This window comes from Lytechinus variegatus, chromosome 15 (assembly GCF_018143015.1).
Source record: "Lytechinus variegatus isolate NC3 chromosome 15, Lvar_3.0, whole genome shotgun sequence".
In the NCBI taxonomy this organism is placed as follows: Eukaryota; Metazoa; Echinodermata; class Echinoidea; order Temnopleuroida; family Toxopneustidae; genus Lytechinus; species Lytechinus variegatus.
Window position 1 is genome coordinate 12,481,290 of NC_054754.1, and position 17,931 is coordinate 12,499,220.

At 34.2% G+C, this 17,931-nt stretch overlaps 1 protein-coding gene across 1 annotated transcript; it reads left to right on the plus strand.

Moving 5' to 3' along the window:
- Positions 1-1,673: 1,673 nt before the first annotated feature.
- LOC121429314 lies at positions 1,674-12,136 on the plus strand. The gene is made up of 11 exons (XM_041626325.1): positions 1,674-1,814; positions 2,376-2,450; positions 3,332-3,383; positions 4,292-4,523; positions 4,977-5,085; positions 7,106-7,178; positions 7,988-8,045; positions 8,413-8,507; positions 8,725-8,807; positions 9,971-10,177; positions 11,009-12,136. Exons 2-11 carry the CDS (start codon positions 2,385-2,387, stop codon positions 11,366-11,368), a joined length of 1,335 nt encoding a protein of 444 aa, XP_041482259.1. The 5' UTR covers positions 1,674-1,814; positions 2,376-2,384; the 3' UTR covers positions 11,369-12,136.
- Positions 12,137-17,931: the final 5,795 nt, after the last annotated feature.

Below are 17,931 nucleotides of genomic sequence, written 5' to 3' on the forward strand. Positions count from 1 at the left end.
AAGTCAGTCGACTGGAAAAGCATAATTTATAATCTCCCACACAAAGTAGCTCGCTTTCTCATGAATTCTCTCTCACACACTTTGAATACCAATGCAAACCTTGTAAGATGGGGGAAGGTGACATCAGCGAAATGTAATAGATGTAATAACCGGGAAACGGTTCACCACGTTCTTAACGCATGTCCCGTTGCCCTTGACGAAGGTCGTTATACATGGCGGCATGACAATATTCTTTTGTACATATTGGAAACATTGCGGAAAGGTACATCAAACCAGGAGGTAGATATTACATCCGACCTCAAGTCAGAATCCAAAAAACGGGATATTTACCGTCCCGTTGCAATGTACGCAGACGAATCTGATCCCTGATATATGTGCATTGTGGAAAAATGAAAAGAAACTAGTGATACTGGAACTTTCGGTCCCTTTTGAAACCAATACAGAAAAAACACATGAATATAAAGAAAGAAAATACGCCCCACTCATTTCTGACATTGAATCCAACAGCTACTCAGTAAAATACTTTCCAATTGAGGTGGGATCAAGAGGCTACATTACCCCGGATATTAACACAAAGCGACTTAAAATGCTTTTAAATGAATTTGGCAAACCAACCCCTTACAAAATTTTCAGAGACAACCTTTCTAAATTGGCAGTGACATCATCTTTCGTAATATACTACTAAAAAAATAACGTCCAATGGGAAAATCAGATTCCTCTGCGTACATAGCGTAAAGTTGTACACATCAATTCACAGTGTAATTCATGCTAATGCATGAGTCCACATACGTCATGGTCTTTTTTTCTCAATGTTTGGTTTTTATCTAAAATGATTTTATCTACAGGCCTATAATTACTTTAATTACAAATTAATTTGATGATTAACACTTTATTATACTTTCACCGAATGTTCCATCTTATTTGGTAGTTTAACTATATATAACTGTAACATTATGTTAATCTGCCCTGCTTGCGTCAGTAATGTGACCATGTCCTGGGCTCTCTTTTACTCTGTAAATGTATATGTATTTTTGTCATTCTTACACTGTTCCTTTATTGCTTTTCATACAATAAAGTGATGCAAAACAATACAATTACAAGGCAGGTCAGTAAGACTCAGTATACAATCACGCACTATAAAGTATTCTAGCATTTAGGATCACAAAATTCTCAAATCCCTACCTTTTCCCCCTCTTTTAATCTTACTGAAGTGAGCTTTATTACCAAGGCTTTGATAATCCTTTTATGTAAGTGATATAGGGTTATGCATTTTGCAACAACAGTCGGAAGAATCTTGGCTTTGAGATGAGGTTTACTTGAAATAATTCCCGAGGGTGTTCCTCAATCCAATTTTTATGAAATTTTCAGTCTCATGCTTGCTTAATATTCCTATGATTATTCAATCCAACTTGTTGTTAGGGATGAACTTGTCCTTCAGTGCACTTTTTTTAGCTATCATAATGGATTTACAGAATTCAAAGGAAAAATCTTCTCAGTGAAGCTGTTCCATGATCTCCAACAGTCAGAATGAAGAGTCCAGGCTTATCTGATCATCAGAATTTTCATTTAAATATTGATCTATAAAGTGTATCCATGATATTTGTAATGGTATATTAATGATGTTCTGTCATATAAACTGTTATAGTTTTATCAATATTGTTTTTCCCAGCAAATCTACAAAGAAATATGTTGAAGACAAATTGAAAGAAACCGAGAGGTTCCATCATACTGCTGTTTCAAAGAGCTCACACTCCAAGAAAAAGAGGAGGAAATCAAATTCTGAAAGAAATAAAAAGAAAAGCAGACATGAAAAGGTAAAATATTATTGTAGAAATTTATATTGATTGATCATTAGTTTTCCACAAAGCCTGTATGAAATAAATGTTAATGAATATAAGATAATAAATAGACAGTTATCTGTATTTTTTAAATTTATAACTTACCATAATAGTGTCCAATAAATTAAAGAACATATGATTAATACCCTTTTACTTGTATTATTTGACAATAAAATATATGCACTATTTACAATTTATTTCTTTTTTCCCTACAGTATTATCCCCCTACAGTATTATCCCTTCTAATTTCCAGATGTCTTTCTTTAGCTTTCATTTTTTCCATGAATCTTGATCTTTTATCTTCTCTAGCTTCCCCCCTTTCCTCTGCTTATTTTCTCATGTAAGTTAATGGATGTCCTTTATCAGTCTGTAGAGTTATACTAGGAATTTGAAATTTATTTTACAATTTGTGATCAATCTATCTGTCATTCACAATCTGTAATTGGTAGAATTTTCTTATATTCAATCTAAAAAGTTTAAAATGTAATACATGATGTACGTGTACATAGAATTATTATTTTTCATTCATATTTGTAGAGTAACAAGATGGAATTCCCCATGTTGTCAGATCCACACAAGCCTGTACCACTTATTACACAGAATAGGATCACTGTAAGTATGAATTAAGAAATTTCACTCTGTTACTAAACATTTGTTTTTGCTTGCATCACCACAAGTAGGCCATGTAAGATTGAAGCCTTTGATTAAAAACCTGACATCTTAGTCTAAGGCCTGTCTTAGTAAGATTCTAATGTACATACTGGGGACAAATTCAGTGGATATGGTCAAAAAATCTATTTCTAACATTTGATCATACTGGTACATACTGGCCCGAATTCACAAAGGTGGTTTTGAAAACCCATGGTTGAGTCCATGGTTCATGCAGATTTCCTGTATAAATTACGCTTGTTTTCCGCGTTTATTGAAAAATGTCCAATGCTAATGTGTGCTTTTGTCAGAGTGCGCCAAATTGACGCCTGTTGCCGTGGTTATCCACACTATTTTATTCATGAGCCTACTATTTTTAATAATGAGTCCACTCTTCAAACAGTGGACTCATGAATAAAATAGCGTATCTAACCATGGTAACAGGCGTCAATTTGGCGCACTGTGACAAAAGCGCGCATCAGCATTGGACATTTTTTATACAAGCACCTGATACGTGCTAAATTAAGCATAATATATACAGGTAATCTGAATAAACCATGGACTCAACCGTGGGTGTTCAAAACCACCTTTGTGAATTCGGGCCACTGACTGTCTAAAGTAAATTGGTGTATGGGGAACAAAATGGACAAGCATTATGTACAAGGCAAATTGGCAAATATATTCCTCTTGTGATTTTGAATTCTGAGTAGCATGTAAAGTAGAAAAGTGGCATTTTATTTTGCAGCTAAAATCAGGTCCTGAATATCATCGTATAGGCCTAATTCATTCTATTCTAGTTCATCAAGTTTTAATTAAAGATTACTTGTTTTTCTATTGTGATTTAGACCTCAGTTGGAATATACAACAAAGCAAAGAAATCTGACAAAGTTTTGCGAGGTAAGCATCATAAGTTTGAACTTTATTTCTATTTCATTTTCTTAAGGTGTTCACAGGTTGTCAAAGAAAAAAAAAGGCCACAAGCAGGACAATATGATGCATTGCAAACAAAATTTGAAAGTGAAAATTCCACTGTTTTAGTGTCATGGTGTATGAAAGATAACATTCATGCTTGCATGTTTTATGGTTTTTATGATAGCATTTTTTTAAAAAATTAAAACTGGTATTTGAATGTCAAGTTTACTTTACTTTATTTTTTTACGTTATCATACCATTTTCCCCTGACATTTTATCTGACTAGTTTCTTCATCAAAGTTTTTCAGATTGTTTTATTGCAGATGGAGCTTTTTTTTGAAAATCTGTATATGTTTGCCCTTTTCATTATTTTCATTCTCCAGATTTCAAAATACTAAATATGGTTATGATTGAATTCCTTGAAGGAAGCTATAATGTATGAATACAGCTGTGTATCCTCCTGCAATTTTGTAATGTCTATCTCTTTCTGTCTCTCTCTGCTATGATTTCCCTCAATTTTCTTTGCTCACTTTCCTTCTCCACTGTGTCCACTTTTGCTTTATCCAACTAATTCTTTCTCTTCTTAGTTAACTCTCAGCCGTTTCTCACTCTTTGTCTTCATGGGTAAATTATTTGACATCTCCCTTCTATGTCGTATTGCAATATATGTTTGAATTGTTTATGTGTATTTTTTCAATATATTCACCCAATTTATATGTCTTTTATGTTTGTATAATTTATATCATTTGTATGTACAGCCAGTGGAGGCCAAATTTATATGTATTTTTTTTATCATGGATCAATAATAATAAATGAATCTGAATGAATACCTAGATTACCTGATGAAATACATTACATGTTTTATCCTCTTTGTTGAATTTTTTTCTTTCAAGATTTGATAATACCAGATGCTGTTAGGGTAAAAACTCAGGAAAGCTTACAAAAGATACTTGATGTGTCGGAAGCTAATCTTCCACCAGCTCCAAACCTCGATTCACCCCTGATATTGGATGATATGGCTGTTGGTCTGGTACAAGTAGTGCAGTCTGACTCTCCTATGCCATGTATTCATTCACCAAAACCTGTCAATGTTGCTCCAGCACCCAAACGAATTGCTGCTATTAAGTGAGTAATCTGATATTTTTATCAGTGCCAACTAGCAGTATTAAAAAAAAAATATTTGGGAAATATTACCATAAACTGGAATACCATTTTTAGAAAATTAATTTTAGGTCAACTATGAAAGCCCTTGTGATTAATTTTGTGGTTATCATAATTTTGAATGAAGTCAAATCATTTGAGAATTGAAGGGCTGAATTGTTTTTCCTATTGGTCCAATGGCAACATTAAATTTGCAAAAAATTTGTCCGACCCTGCTCTCCACTAAATTGGTTTCAAAATAATGTAATGTCTGATTTGACTCTTAGCTACATATACATGCAGTTAATTAATTTAATACAATGGATACTAGAGAAACTGATTTCAATTAATACCTCAATTAGAAAAGTCAATATAGTTCTTTGTCAAGGGTTCCTAATTAAACCATCACATACTGTGAAAAATTTGTTTCCTTAACAGTTCTCATGCAGATAACAATGAAGGATCATCACGTCATAGAGGAAGGTCAACAGATGAACATATAACTCATACTCAGAGTTTTGTACCTCATGTCAATACAAGTACAGAGGTAAGCTCTCATACTACTCCATTTTCCATTAGAGAGAGAGAGAGAGAGAGATGAGAGAAATTGCAGCTTAGTTACAATTATGATGAAAATTATAAATACTGATTGTTGGTATTTGTTTTTATGTCTATCTATAGATATAAACTTTTTTATCCAGAAATAATACTTTCCTCCTTGTAATATGAATGTGATCCAAGCACTGCTATGAATATATTATTTATATGGAGTAGCTTTTTAATTAGAATTTGATACTAGTAGTTTATTCCATACATAGTTCATTCATATATCCAAGTAAAACAGGACATCATTCATATTGAGAGAAAAGTGAAATTTATATGGTTGTTGTCTAATGTAGACAAAGAATGAAATAGATTGATCTGTAACTTCGTACTAATATTAAGGCCACAGCGTTGTGTATGTTTTGTATGTGTTGTATGTTTAAAATAACAACATACCATATTCATATTTGAAGATTTACCTCAAATGAAAAAAAATGATGATTGTAAAAATGAGATCTTAGGTAGATATTGAAACAGTACATTTATTAGAATTAATATTTAACCTATGTGATAGGTAGCCTTGTTTACCCTAATGTTAATTAAATTTGCACTAATTTTTGATTTACAAAACAAGGTGCTTATCATATGAGTGTGGTCTAATGTAGATGTACAAGAATTAATTTCTAGAAAATTGGTTTATACCTTTAAGACTTCATACTAGTCATGCCTAAGTTTTAGATAACTTTTCATACCAAAAAAGGGGATGCTGATGATACGAATGTAATCTAATGTAGATGTAGAAGAATTATTTTCTAGAGAGTGGATATTCACCTTGTACATGTAAATTATTTTTTATTTCATATGTTTCACAATTTTTTGTGCTGGTCTTCAATTCTTCTGCATTATACAATTTTTCTAAATAAACTATGTACAGGTAATACAAAATATTAACTTTCATTTTCTATAATAAAGGATGTCATGTCATAAGTAATTTTTAAAATGTGCATGAAAATAGGTAAAATTAGTGTACAGATTAATTTTAGTTACAATTGAAATTAGACCCCCAAAACATTAATTAAAAATCAAACATAATTATGTATGCAATCTAATGTAGATGTAGAAGTAGTGTAATGTAACTTCATGTATTTTTACTTCAGTGCTTGTAGTATAATGGTTTTATTTTAACAGGAGATATCATATAAAGAGTAACATGCACATCATAAATTAAATGTAAAGGAGATGTGAAAGTATTGTTTCCAGTGTCATTTAAACCATGAGATTAGTAGTTCAGTTTAGTCTCATATGCAATAAGATATATGTTAAAGAATAATATGTTAACAGAAATATGTGCAATTGTCAAAAGAGAGATGGAGAGAGAGAGAATGATAGAGAGAACAAGAGAGAGAGAGAGAGAGAGAGAGAGAAGGGGGTTTAGGAGAGATGAACATTACAAACTAGATAGTGATATATAAATTAAATTATTAAACAAACATGAAATTTGCAGATCGGTATGAGAAAATGGAATAAAAAATTCTGTTAGAAATAAATAAATATGTGTTTGTCTGCTTGATTTTCTGTGTTGTATTTCATCTCAAAATGTGTCTTTGGTAGACAAGAATAAAAAACTGTCAATTTTATTATATATTTTTTGTTCCTTATGATAGAACAAAACATCTCATCATTCTGCACACATTGAAAGTGTGGTAGATAAGGCCTACATGATACAGAGCTGCCAAGTAGTACTGACTATCCGTATAAAGTACCGTACTGGGAAATGAGAAGAATACTGATGGTCACTTGCAAAATACTGATTTCTTAAGTTTCATCAAGTCCAATGATATTTCTTTGAAAATATTTATTTCCTCTCCAAAATACATGTACTGATTATCAGCTTTTAAACTACTGAAATGTTCTTGTTCAGGTTGGCAGCTGTGATGATAAGTGCACATTAAACATATTAAAAAGAGCTGTTGTATTTGATTGGAAGGTAGATGATTAATGTTCTCATTTTTTGCCCTTTTTAGCTTTCACCGATATCAGAAGCTGCAGAAATGATACAATCATCATTTAATCTTAATAGTGTCTTCCATGGCAGAGGTAAGTTAAAACTGAAAAATAACAACAACAAAATTATCAGAAACAGTAAAATCAAAGGTGTTAATGGGGGGAGGGGGCAAGTAGGTATTTGCACCTGGTCCAGAGAATTAAAAATTCAGTAAGGCAAAAGAAAAACCTGAACACCCAAATCTTAAAGACTTGCAAATACACAGGCAATTTTGAAGTGGGTGCAATGCCAAAACTGTCCCTGTGTGCTTTAAGAAGCCCCCCTCCCCCACTGCATTACACACAATCAAATTCCTTACACTCTCCTTGATGTGTCTGTTGAGGTTCAGTTTACATCACCTGTCCTATAAATGTGAATTATATTTCACTTCTCATTTGTTTATTACTCATTTTGAGGAGGAAAACACTTCATTTCATCTTCATTATATTTCTTTTATTACTGACATGTTGAAGAAAGCATTTCAACTGAAACTTGTGGTTATGACTAAACTTGATTGAGCCTCTAACTTATGGGCAAGTTTTGGACAACACAACTACTTTCAGATTCCATTCCTTATGTAATCAATGATCTGGGGATGCTCTTTTACAATTATTAGATAGACTAGATGATGATCTTTGTGTGTGTGTCCATGCCTTAATTTTGAACAAGTTTTAATTTGATTCATGACCAAGATAATTCTTTTTTTGTTTTTTTAGGGAAGAAATATTGAAGTGAAGAATTAGAATTTACACGTTTTAGAATTTGTTTCATGTTGCTTTGTGCACTCATTTTCTGTTATCCATTACAAATTTTGAAGTTTTTTTCAGAAGTGTTGATAAATATATGCTTACTTTTATTCTAGACTACTTTGCAGAGATCAAAGATAGTCTTCTGAAGCAGCTCCATAGGCAGAGACAAAGGTAATAATAACAATGTATGTTTTAAAAAACTATTTTCACAAACTGCTATAAGAAGGTTTCACAGATAGACTAGATCTATCAGCTTTGGTAATGTTTGGATGTCATAAGCATCTTTTTTAGTAGAGTCATTTCTTAATCATGTTTATGTAATGATCGTGGTATGAGTGAAATTGCCAATCAACAACTGTATTGTTTCCAGGGTATTGTTTTCCTTTGTAAATAATACCTTAGCTGTGAATGGGATCGTGAAACACTCCTCTTTCATTGTAATGTTACAGTATCTGAATACAGTCAAATAATTTGAGCTTTAAAGTTTGATTGATATAATGCATGAGTACATTTTATATTTATTTTACCTTTTCTCTAGTTCTGCCCTGAAAACTCCCAGAAAACCTCACATACCGAGCAGGCGGCACTCCTCAGTCAGGAAGAATCTCACCAAGGAGTTTGACAGAAAATCAGGTCAGTGTATATCTCTCCAGGGAGTGGAGAATGCATGAGATGTTTGTGAATAAGCCCCAAACAGTGATGGAGTAACCTATGTGACAAGTACAATTTGTACCAACTCAAAGATATAAAATCAACTTCAGCAGAACTACCTGGGGCTTATGTATGTTTGTCAAACAAATTAACCTGGGGGAGATCTGTATTTATCAGCTTTCTTGTTATGTTTTTCCAGGGAGTGTACAGTCATGTCGCCTAGCTAGTGAGAGCAGTGTACAGCAAAGTGATATTGTAAGAAGATCTGACCTGATTCCAAAGGTATATTTATTAATCTATCCATCTTCATAGTTTTTCCTTCATATAATTTTCAAACCCAGTGTGTCACCAAAGATGGGTTCATATATCAGTAAAGTGCTAAGAGTTAAGTCCTAGGAGCATGATGTATCAATCACCATAAAATCAATGATTTGATTTTTTAGAAAAATGGGTACTTGAAAATGGTCATTTTATATCTCGCATATTTTTGCTAATCAAATGGATTTCATATATTCAATATAACTCGTATCATTTCAAAGGGCAAATTATATCACAGCACTTCAATTATGTAGAAATTTGTCATATGGAACACTTGTCTCTTTAACAAAGAGTAACAAGAACCGGTATTTCGGGCAGATTTTCTGTCATTTCTCCTACATGAAAGAGAAACCTGACAAATTCTTAGTTCAAATACAGTACAACAAAAGAACTTTGATTAAGTGCTTCTGTGGTAATATGTATCTATGTGATCTGTATGTGAAATACGAGATGAACCTATCTAGGGGAGAAAATAATTTTATCATATTGAATGAAAATTCAAGCTTTGTCATAACCTAGGATTTATCTGGAAATATTTATCTAATTCTGTGACCGTAAAAATTGTACATGCCTTGATTTCCTCTCACCTAGATTTTTAATGTCCTGTTGTTTAATTTACCGCAGGCTCGGTTAAATAAGCTCCAGAAGCTTCCGAATGCAGCTGCTCGCATTGTCACTTTGTAAAATAAACGCTCTCATATCACTCCCATCTTGAATTGGCTGCACTGGCTCCCTATCAAAAATCGGATCATCTTTAAGATTTTGTTGCTTGCTTTTCATAGTATTCTTGGATCAGCACCACAATACAGTCTTTCATTTATCAATTACTACAGACCAAGCAGGTCTTTGTGCTCATCCACTTCTGGCTTCCTTGTTATTCCAAAAGTTTTAAAAAACTGGGGGGAAAGATCATTTACTTTGCATGCCCCACTTTGTGGAATAGCCTTCCTGAAGACATAAAAAAATGTACCTCTGTCGAAACTTTTAAAAATCTTCTTGAAACTTTTTTATTTAACTCTTAGCTCTTTATGCGCCTTGAGCACTCTACAGAGTGGATTTTGCATTTTATAAGTCACATTATTATTATTATTTTTAACCATTGACTTTCTCCCATAATCTTGATCCAGTCCAAAAGTCCATATGGGATTGAACTCACCAAGCCTCACATCACCAGGGGATCATCCTCACGGACGGTGTCCACTGCTCATACCATCGCAGCACCTCCATCAGATGTGATACAAATCAATGCATATGAAGAATGTGCAAGGACACTTCAACATCAGCCAACGGTGGATATATCAGTTGATGAGTTCTTTCCTAGGGTTGAAACACAGGTGATCAACCTTAACAACCTTAGTTCATGTGTTTCGTAATAGAAGCTTGCAAAATTTGCCCTAATTGTAGGTTCTTTAGCTGTAATCGTGAGAGATGATCAAATAGACTGTACTCAATATCATGCATGATCACATTGTGTTTATTTCAAAGTGATTAAAAACTTTATTTAAAGACAAGCTTCCAGACACTAAAAAGCATGTGCTTTCTATATCATAATTTGTTTTACTCATGAAAAATATCATACATTGTACCTTATCTCAATTCATATTGTAAGTTTCACTTGCAAATGTCATTGTAATTATTTACAACCATTTTACTTTGTTCTTTAAAAATGAAATAAAGCAAATTTGAATTTTGAATTTGAACCCTTATCTTCCCTGCGCTTGGGATTCATTGTTCATGCTATTTCGCTTTTCTTTGAATAAGTTGTAAATTATATATTATGATATGAATGGATTACTTTTGTTAGGATTTGATATGCTCCTTTTAGTGGTATATCAAAGGGATGGGGTAAGAGGGTGTGTTCCACGTGGGTTTACGAGGGCATGTGAAAGACAGTGAGGAAACAGAAAAAAATATATTTTGGTATGTACATGTAGCCCAGAAACAGATATCAATCAGGGGTGTGAGTGTTCAGATTTTTATCTGATTTCAGATTTTTTTTGTTATGATTTTCAGCTCAACTTCAGCTTTTTTTGTTTTCCTCTGTACAAAAAGTATGGGAGCTCTTTCTATTTCAGGCTTTTTCAATACTCTTCAGCTTTTTTCAGATCTTTTTATCTGTGACCACTCACACCCCTGATTAATTGATATTCTTGTTCATTATACAGATGCTACATGGTACGCACACTGTTGATATTCTGGACTCCATTCAACTCAGCTGTAGCAGCAACAGTGACAGCTTCTCCTACCCCGGTCCTCATCACATGGCAGGCACTATCATCCCTACATCATCCCTCATCTACCCACCCCATCTAGATCCTACATTGCCATTCCAGGAGGCTGAAAGGTACGCCATGACAGCAAGGAAACACCACGGTCAACATGGGATGATTGTTCTCAAGAAGGGAAAGTATGCGCCTTATGAAGAAGATTCTCCCGAGTACTCCCTTCCATTGCCACCTCCACCAGTTCTGCCTCCAAGTTCACCAAGTCCACCCAAGATGTTCCGCAGACAGAGAATGTACTAAGATTCAGGAAACACAGACACTAGAATAATATCCTTCGGGGAGGGGTAGGGGAGGGGGGAAAATGTTAAGCCTTGTATCAGGGGTTACTGATATGTTTCCTTTCTTTGCCACCTCAATTGGTTCCGTATCTTTAAGCTCACCACGTCCAGATCCGCCCAAGATGTTACCCAGACAGAGCACATACTAGATAATTAGTCAGGACGTATTCAAGTAGCACAAGTCATCCAGAGGGGCAAATACAAGCCATATTGTGAGTTTTCACAGATATTACATTTCCTTGCTCCCTAAACTGGTTCTGTTATATACTGCCAAGCTTGCCAAGTCTGCCCAAGATGTTCCAAAGACAGAGATGTTTTAGATAGTTAGGACACATCAATGAAACACAGACATGAGCCTCTAAATTGTCCCTCAGATGTGAAGCCAGCCATATATCATGTGTTACCATATAACATTAAATTTCCTTGCCACGTCAACACAATTTGTTTCTGCAAAAATTCTAGTAAATATTGGTTGTGAACTTTTCAAAAAGTCCAAGCACAATATATGTGTATAAAAAGAGCAGGACCCCTGCCCCTTGTGCCCTGTGTGGATTTTATCATGGGTGGGGGTAATGATCGAGCCAGTCCATCAAAATTTAATAAATGACGATCTATTATATCATGAGGCACAGTGAAGGGGAAGAAATCAAGGTTTCAAATTCTACATTACTTTGAATTTATTTTGAAATAAGTACACATCTGGGTTCTTGCATTCATTCTGGAAATTATTGTTAGACTTCTTATATTGTCTTTTGATAATCTCTCCATTTAAACATATATATATATATATATATATATTTTTTGGGGGGGGTCGGTCAAATGTCAATATTTTCTAACAGCATGTTGTTAACTCACATCTACAGTGCGTCCCAGAATAAACGAAACCGAGATTTAGCGATCATTTATCATAACTTAATCATAAATAGAATAGATAAATGACCTACCAATTTAAAGCTTAGAATCTCCTCTTTCATCTGATATTACTTAGATTATTTCTTATTCACGCATGAGTGAGCAAAAACAATTTGAAGAAAGGATACCAAAAACTCATTTGGCGAGGGGTATCTGGGTTTCAAAAAGAAAACCACATTTCTGAAAAGTTCAATATCTGCTCTTTAATTTGGTACCTCAATTACAGAAAATGGTCAAGAAATAAAAAAGTTCTGGTCATTTGAAATAAGGCTTGTATTTCCATAATTTCATGAGATAAACGTGTTTTCACCGGTTTCCCACAGAAGCTTTCGCATGGTGAACAAAAGATTTAATGCATGGCTGATCGTCAACAAAACGAGTGTTGAGTGAGTTTGAAAGCCAGCCTGGATAACCTCTTCATTTTATGAAATTATTGAAATTCAAGCCTTATTTCAAATGACCAGAACTTTGTTATTTCTTGACCATTTTCTGTAATTTAGGTATCAAATTAAAGAGGAGATATTGAACTTTTCAAAATGTGGTTTTCTTTTTGAAACCCAGATAACCCCCGCCAAATGAGTTTTTGATATCCTTTCTTCAAATTGTATTTGCTCACTCATGGGTGAATGAGAAATAATCTAAGTAATATCAGATGAAAGAGGAGATTCTAAGCTTTAAATTGGTAGGTCATTTGTCTATTTTATTTATGATTAAGCAATGATAAATGATCGCTAAATCTCCGTTTCGTTTATTCTGGGACGCACTGTATAATAGGTTTAAATTTCAAGAGACAAATTGTTACCTTCAGAAGGTATATGCTGTTAGATTGGAATATATATATATATAGTTCAAAAACATGAAAACTCATTGTGGCCATATAGCTAGTCTAAAATAGTATTCATGTTTGTTGTAAATAATACTGTTGATTTGTAGATATCTTTGTTTATAACTTCAATAAAATTAATTGATATACATATAGTCTTGTGTGGTGATTGATAGTGAGTGTTCCTGTATGTGCGTATTGAGAAAAAGACGGAGAATGTACGATTGAACACCCTACTAAACTAGCACATTATGTTTCCATGGGAAATCCTATAGGTCTTGGAAATGTTATCCAAATGTACTAAGCATTATTTTCATAACTTTGATACAGCATTATATCCCTCGATCATACATTTATTTTCTTTTAATCGAAAAATGTTTTAATTGCAACATTAAATTTTCTTCATAATTATTGTTAAAATTTCATATATTTTTCTATTTGATAGTCATCACAAGAAAATATGTTTTGATAGAAAAAATGTTTTCATAACTTTTTGTAAAAATTAATATATTAGCAGGGTATCAACACTGTTCTCCCCCCCCCCCCCCCCCCCGGCCTCCATATGATTGAGTGGTTTGCTGGCTTGCTCATCTGTTTTAGAGATTTGGCAGTCCCACAAAAAAAATCAAGGATATGAGATTAAGGAAAGAAAATGTTAAACTTAAAACGTTGCAATTATGAGGGAGCTTGAAGAGAAAAATGATTCATGAGAGAGAGAGCTGGAGGCAGACAAATCAGTGTGTGTGGGGGGGGGGGCTATGAATATCATCCCATTGTCGTAGGATGACACCAGATCGATGGTACATGCATGGCCAGACGTTTTCTCCTGGCTTCACCTTAATTGTCTAAGATAACAGGTTAGAGCTGTGGTGGCGTTTTATTTTAGGTTTAGGATAGGGTTCAATCGACAGCTATGCTCCTCACTGCGACATATCCGGTCTTAATATACCTCGGAGGGCATACTTAGCTAGGTTTGGTCTGGAATAATATTTCTGGTTCAGAATAATCTAAATAAAATTAGGGTTTATTTAGTTTTAGAGGGTAGCTATACAGATTCAGGTTAATTTTGCTTAAAATGTAAATTTTCCATTAGATCATATGCCATAGCAAATGGAACCACTCATACAATGTAATTCCATGCTCATACTAGTCTGGTCTGTTAGCGTCAAAAATGCCCTACTTGTGGACACGGTGGACAAAAGCATGATTTTTTCTCCAGACCTTTGTTTATGTATAAGAATTAAGAATGGGGTATGCTCCAAAAAATCTGGCTGCAGGAACAGTGAAAAAATGGGTGAAAATGTCAGAATTTATGAGTTCAGATTTGTCTGATATATAGACTAGCGCTAGTGCAAAACTCAATAGCAGTGCATTATTTTGCATTGGATTAGTTCTTGAATTCAGACCCCTTTTGAACAGATCTTCTGTTTGTCCTCGCATCTCAATGCACCAAATATCTAAATGAAGATGCTAACCAAGCCGAAGGGTGACGGTGGAGGGGGTTGAATGTTGGTGTGTGTGTACATATTTTGGTCTTGGGGTAAAGGTGTGCAAGACATATTTTTTGCATGTGTTGGAAATTGTGTTGCCATGGTAACAGTGTATTATTGCAAAAATAAGGTAAAAATCTTGCAGTGAGAACCACTTCCTCTGTTTTTAACCGATTCTCATGAAATTTGGCACACACATTGGTCTTGAGGTGAAGATGTCTAAGACACACTTTTGTGTGTCTTTCAGAAATCTTGTTGCCATGGTAACAACATATCTGGTGAAAATTGGGGGAAAAACCTTACAATTCAAACTGTTTCATCAGTTTTCAATCAATTTTCATGAAATTTGGCACACACATTGGTATTGAAGTAAAGATGTACAAGGCACTTTTTGTGTGTGTTTCCAAAATTGTGTTGCCATGGGAACAACATATTATATGGCAAAATTTAGGTAAAAACCTTGCAATTTGAACTACTTCATCAGTTTTTTGTTGTTGTTTTGAACCAATTCTCATGAAATAATTATGGCTCACACATTGGCCTTGAGGTAAAGATGTGCAAGAACCTTTTGTCAGAGAGTGCATTGCCTTGGTAACCACATTTAGCCAGAAATATGGGGAAAACTCATTGTGGATCAGTCTACTTCTCAGTTTTCAGCCTGTGCTCATATAAGTTGTCACAAATATTCATTTTGGGTAACGATTCATATTCAGTATTAATAGGGAATCAAGCCTTGGTCATAATGTTTTGTGCATGGAAAAGGAGAAAAATAAGAATGGTGAAAGTTTTAAAGAAATCGGACAAGCAAAATAAAGTTATGGCTGCTTTAAAATTAAGATCCCTAAGGCTACTAGTATATGTAGAATTCAAATTGGCAACTGGGTAAGTAAATTATGACAAGGGGTGGGGCCGCAAGGACAACTTTCCCATAAGACTAGTAGTTATCAGGATTTTTGGTTTTCTCCTAAATCCCTATTCCATTGGGGCCGTAATATAAACCCGGTAGTATGTTTTGTGTCCTCATGAAAGAAAGATATAATTTGAAGTAAAACTTTAAAAAAAGAAATTTTAGCTAATTAATTATTCCAGTACATGGAAGAATGATCCTTGCCTTCTTAAATCACTGTGACATCACATATGCGGTCAATTTGAAGTCTTCATGGGTATAGTGATTACCAATGTTTATAACTTTAATATGTTCACAACTTTGTTATGGTTTGTCCGATATTGTTCAAACTTTGACCTATAAACTTGTCTGATTTTTCATTTTCCTCTAAAAACATGTGTTTATTTGGGTTTGATTTCCCTTTATAACGTCATATAATAGCGCAGGGTATCAATCACCTTCAATAATATTTATAGGCTTTTTTTTGGGGGGGGCGGAGAAGGTCCTTAAAAACTGACAACATAAAAATATAGAAGGTTAAAGGCCATGACCATGAGGAACTTAAACACTCTTAAAAAAACACCCCTTACATTTTTTATTTGGGGGGGGGGGCTTTAGAAAATTGCCACATAAAGATTAAAATGAAATTATAACGACTAGGAACTTAACCCCCCCCCCCCAAAAAAAAAAGGGGGAAATCCTTTACACTTCAGCATATTAATTTAAAGCCTCAAACATTCTGCTTTGAAAAAAAAGTTTCCGGTGTCCAATTAATCAATGTTTTATTTGAAGCATGAAGCAGGGGCTGTCACAGAAATATACTGAAAAAATTAAATGAAAGAAAATATAAGGCTAAAATCTATTGTGCACATAGGTGTATGTTACTGAGTCATGGATTTGCAAGTGAATTTCTAAAACAAGTGCAGATATTTTTGTATATATTTATATTTCTATAATAATTAGTTGCATGATTAAAGGTACACTTTAAAATATGTCAGAAAAAATATACTTAGAGAGAGACAGGAAACAGAAGGAGATGGCATGGTGAAGCTCAAAATCAAGAGTGATGTGAAAGTTAAAAAGAAAGAGTAGGAACGGAATATGAATAAAAGACTGAGTACGTATTTGTTTTTGTCTTTTTATATATTAAGTTTTACAATTCTTCGTGTAATTTTAGTGCAAAGGACTCTTCTTACCTTTGAAGGGGGGGGGGGGGGGGTTCTGCTAAAAGGTATTATCAGCCCCCTATTTTTTCGGGGGAGGGGTGTTAAGTTCCTATAGTCATAATCCTTTAACTGTAATTTTAATGAGGTCATTTTCTAAAGACCCCACCCCCCAAAAAAAAGAGTAATGTCTAGCTTTAAAAATGCATTGACCCCTGAGGGACAAAGGTGTAGACTGGTTTGAGCATGGGGAAGTAGAACTAAAAGTGGTATGGGGAGGGGTGCACATCTTGGGGAGGTGGAACTAAGGTTTGGAAAATCAGCTGTTGAAAGTAGAAGGGGTACACATTTTGTTTTGCTTGCCAGTGTTGGAACTCCTCTGCTTCAGCGGAAGGTTTCATATTCACCCAGTGTACCTCCAGCCTATATGCCCTTAAGGGGATGCGTTTTTTAAGAGTGTTTATCATTTTTATGTTTCTAATGGCCACTGCCTTTAACCTTCTTTGATGTCAGATTTAAAGGACTAATCCTGCCCCTTCCCCCAAACCCAGAAATATTAATGAAGGTGATTAATACCCCCACATTTTAATGCAGAGAAGATATTTAGAATTTAATATGAATCTTTACCCTAAGATGAATATTTCTTCCAATTTTTATGAGCACTGACTAAAAACAGGGGTGTGTTTTATCCACAATAAGTTTTCCTACATTTCTGGCTATCATATGTGGCTACCTTGGTAATGCACTCTCTGACAAATGCAAAAAAAAGGTTCTTGCACATCTTTACCCCAAGGCAAATGTGTGAGCCAAATTTCACGAGAATTGGTTCAAAACTGATGAAGTAGTTCAAATTGCAAGTTTTTTACCTAAATTTTGCCATATGATAATTTGTTACCATGACAACACAGTTTCTGAAACACACAAAAAAGTGCCTAGTACATCTTTACTTCAATACCAATGTGTGTGCCAAATTTCATTAGAATTGATTGAAAACTGATGAAGCAGTTTGAATTGTAAGATTTTTTCCCAATTTTCACCATATAATATGTTGTTACCATGGCAACAAGATTTCTGAGAGACACACAAAAGTGTGTCTTAGACATCTTCACCTCAAGACCAATGTGTGTGCCAAATTTCATGAGAATCGGTTAAAAACAGAGGAAGTGGTTCTAACTGCAAGATTTTTACCTTATATTTGCAATAATACACTGTTACCATGGCAACACAATTTCCAACACATGCAAAAAATGT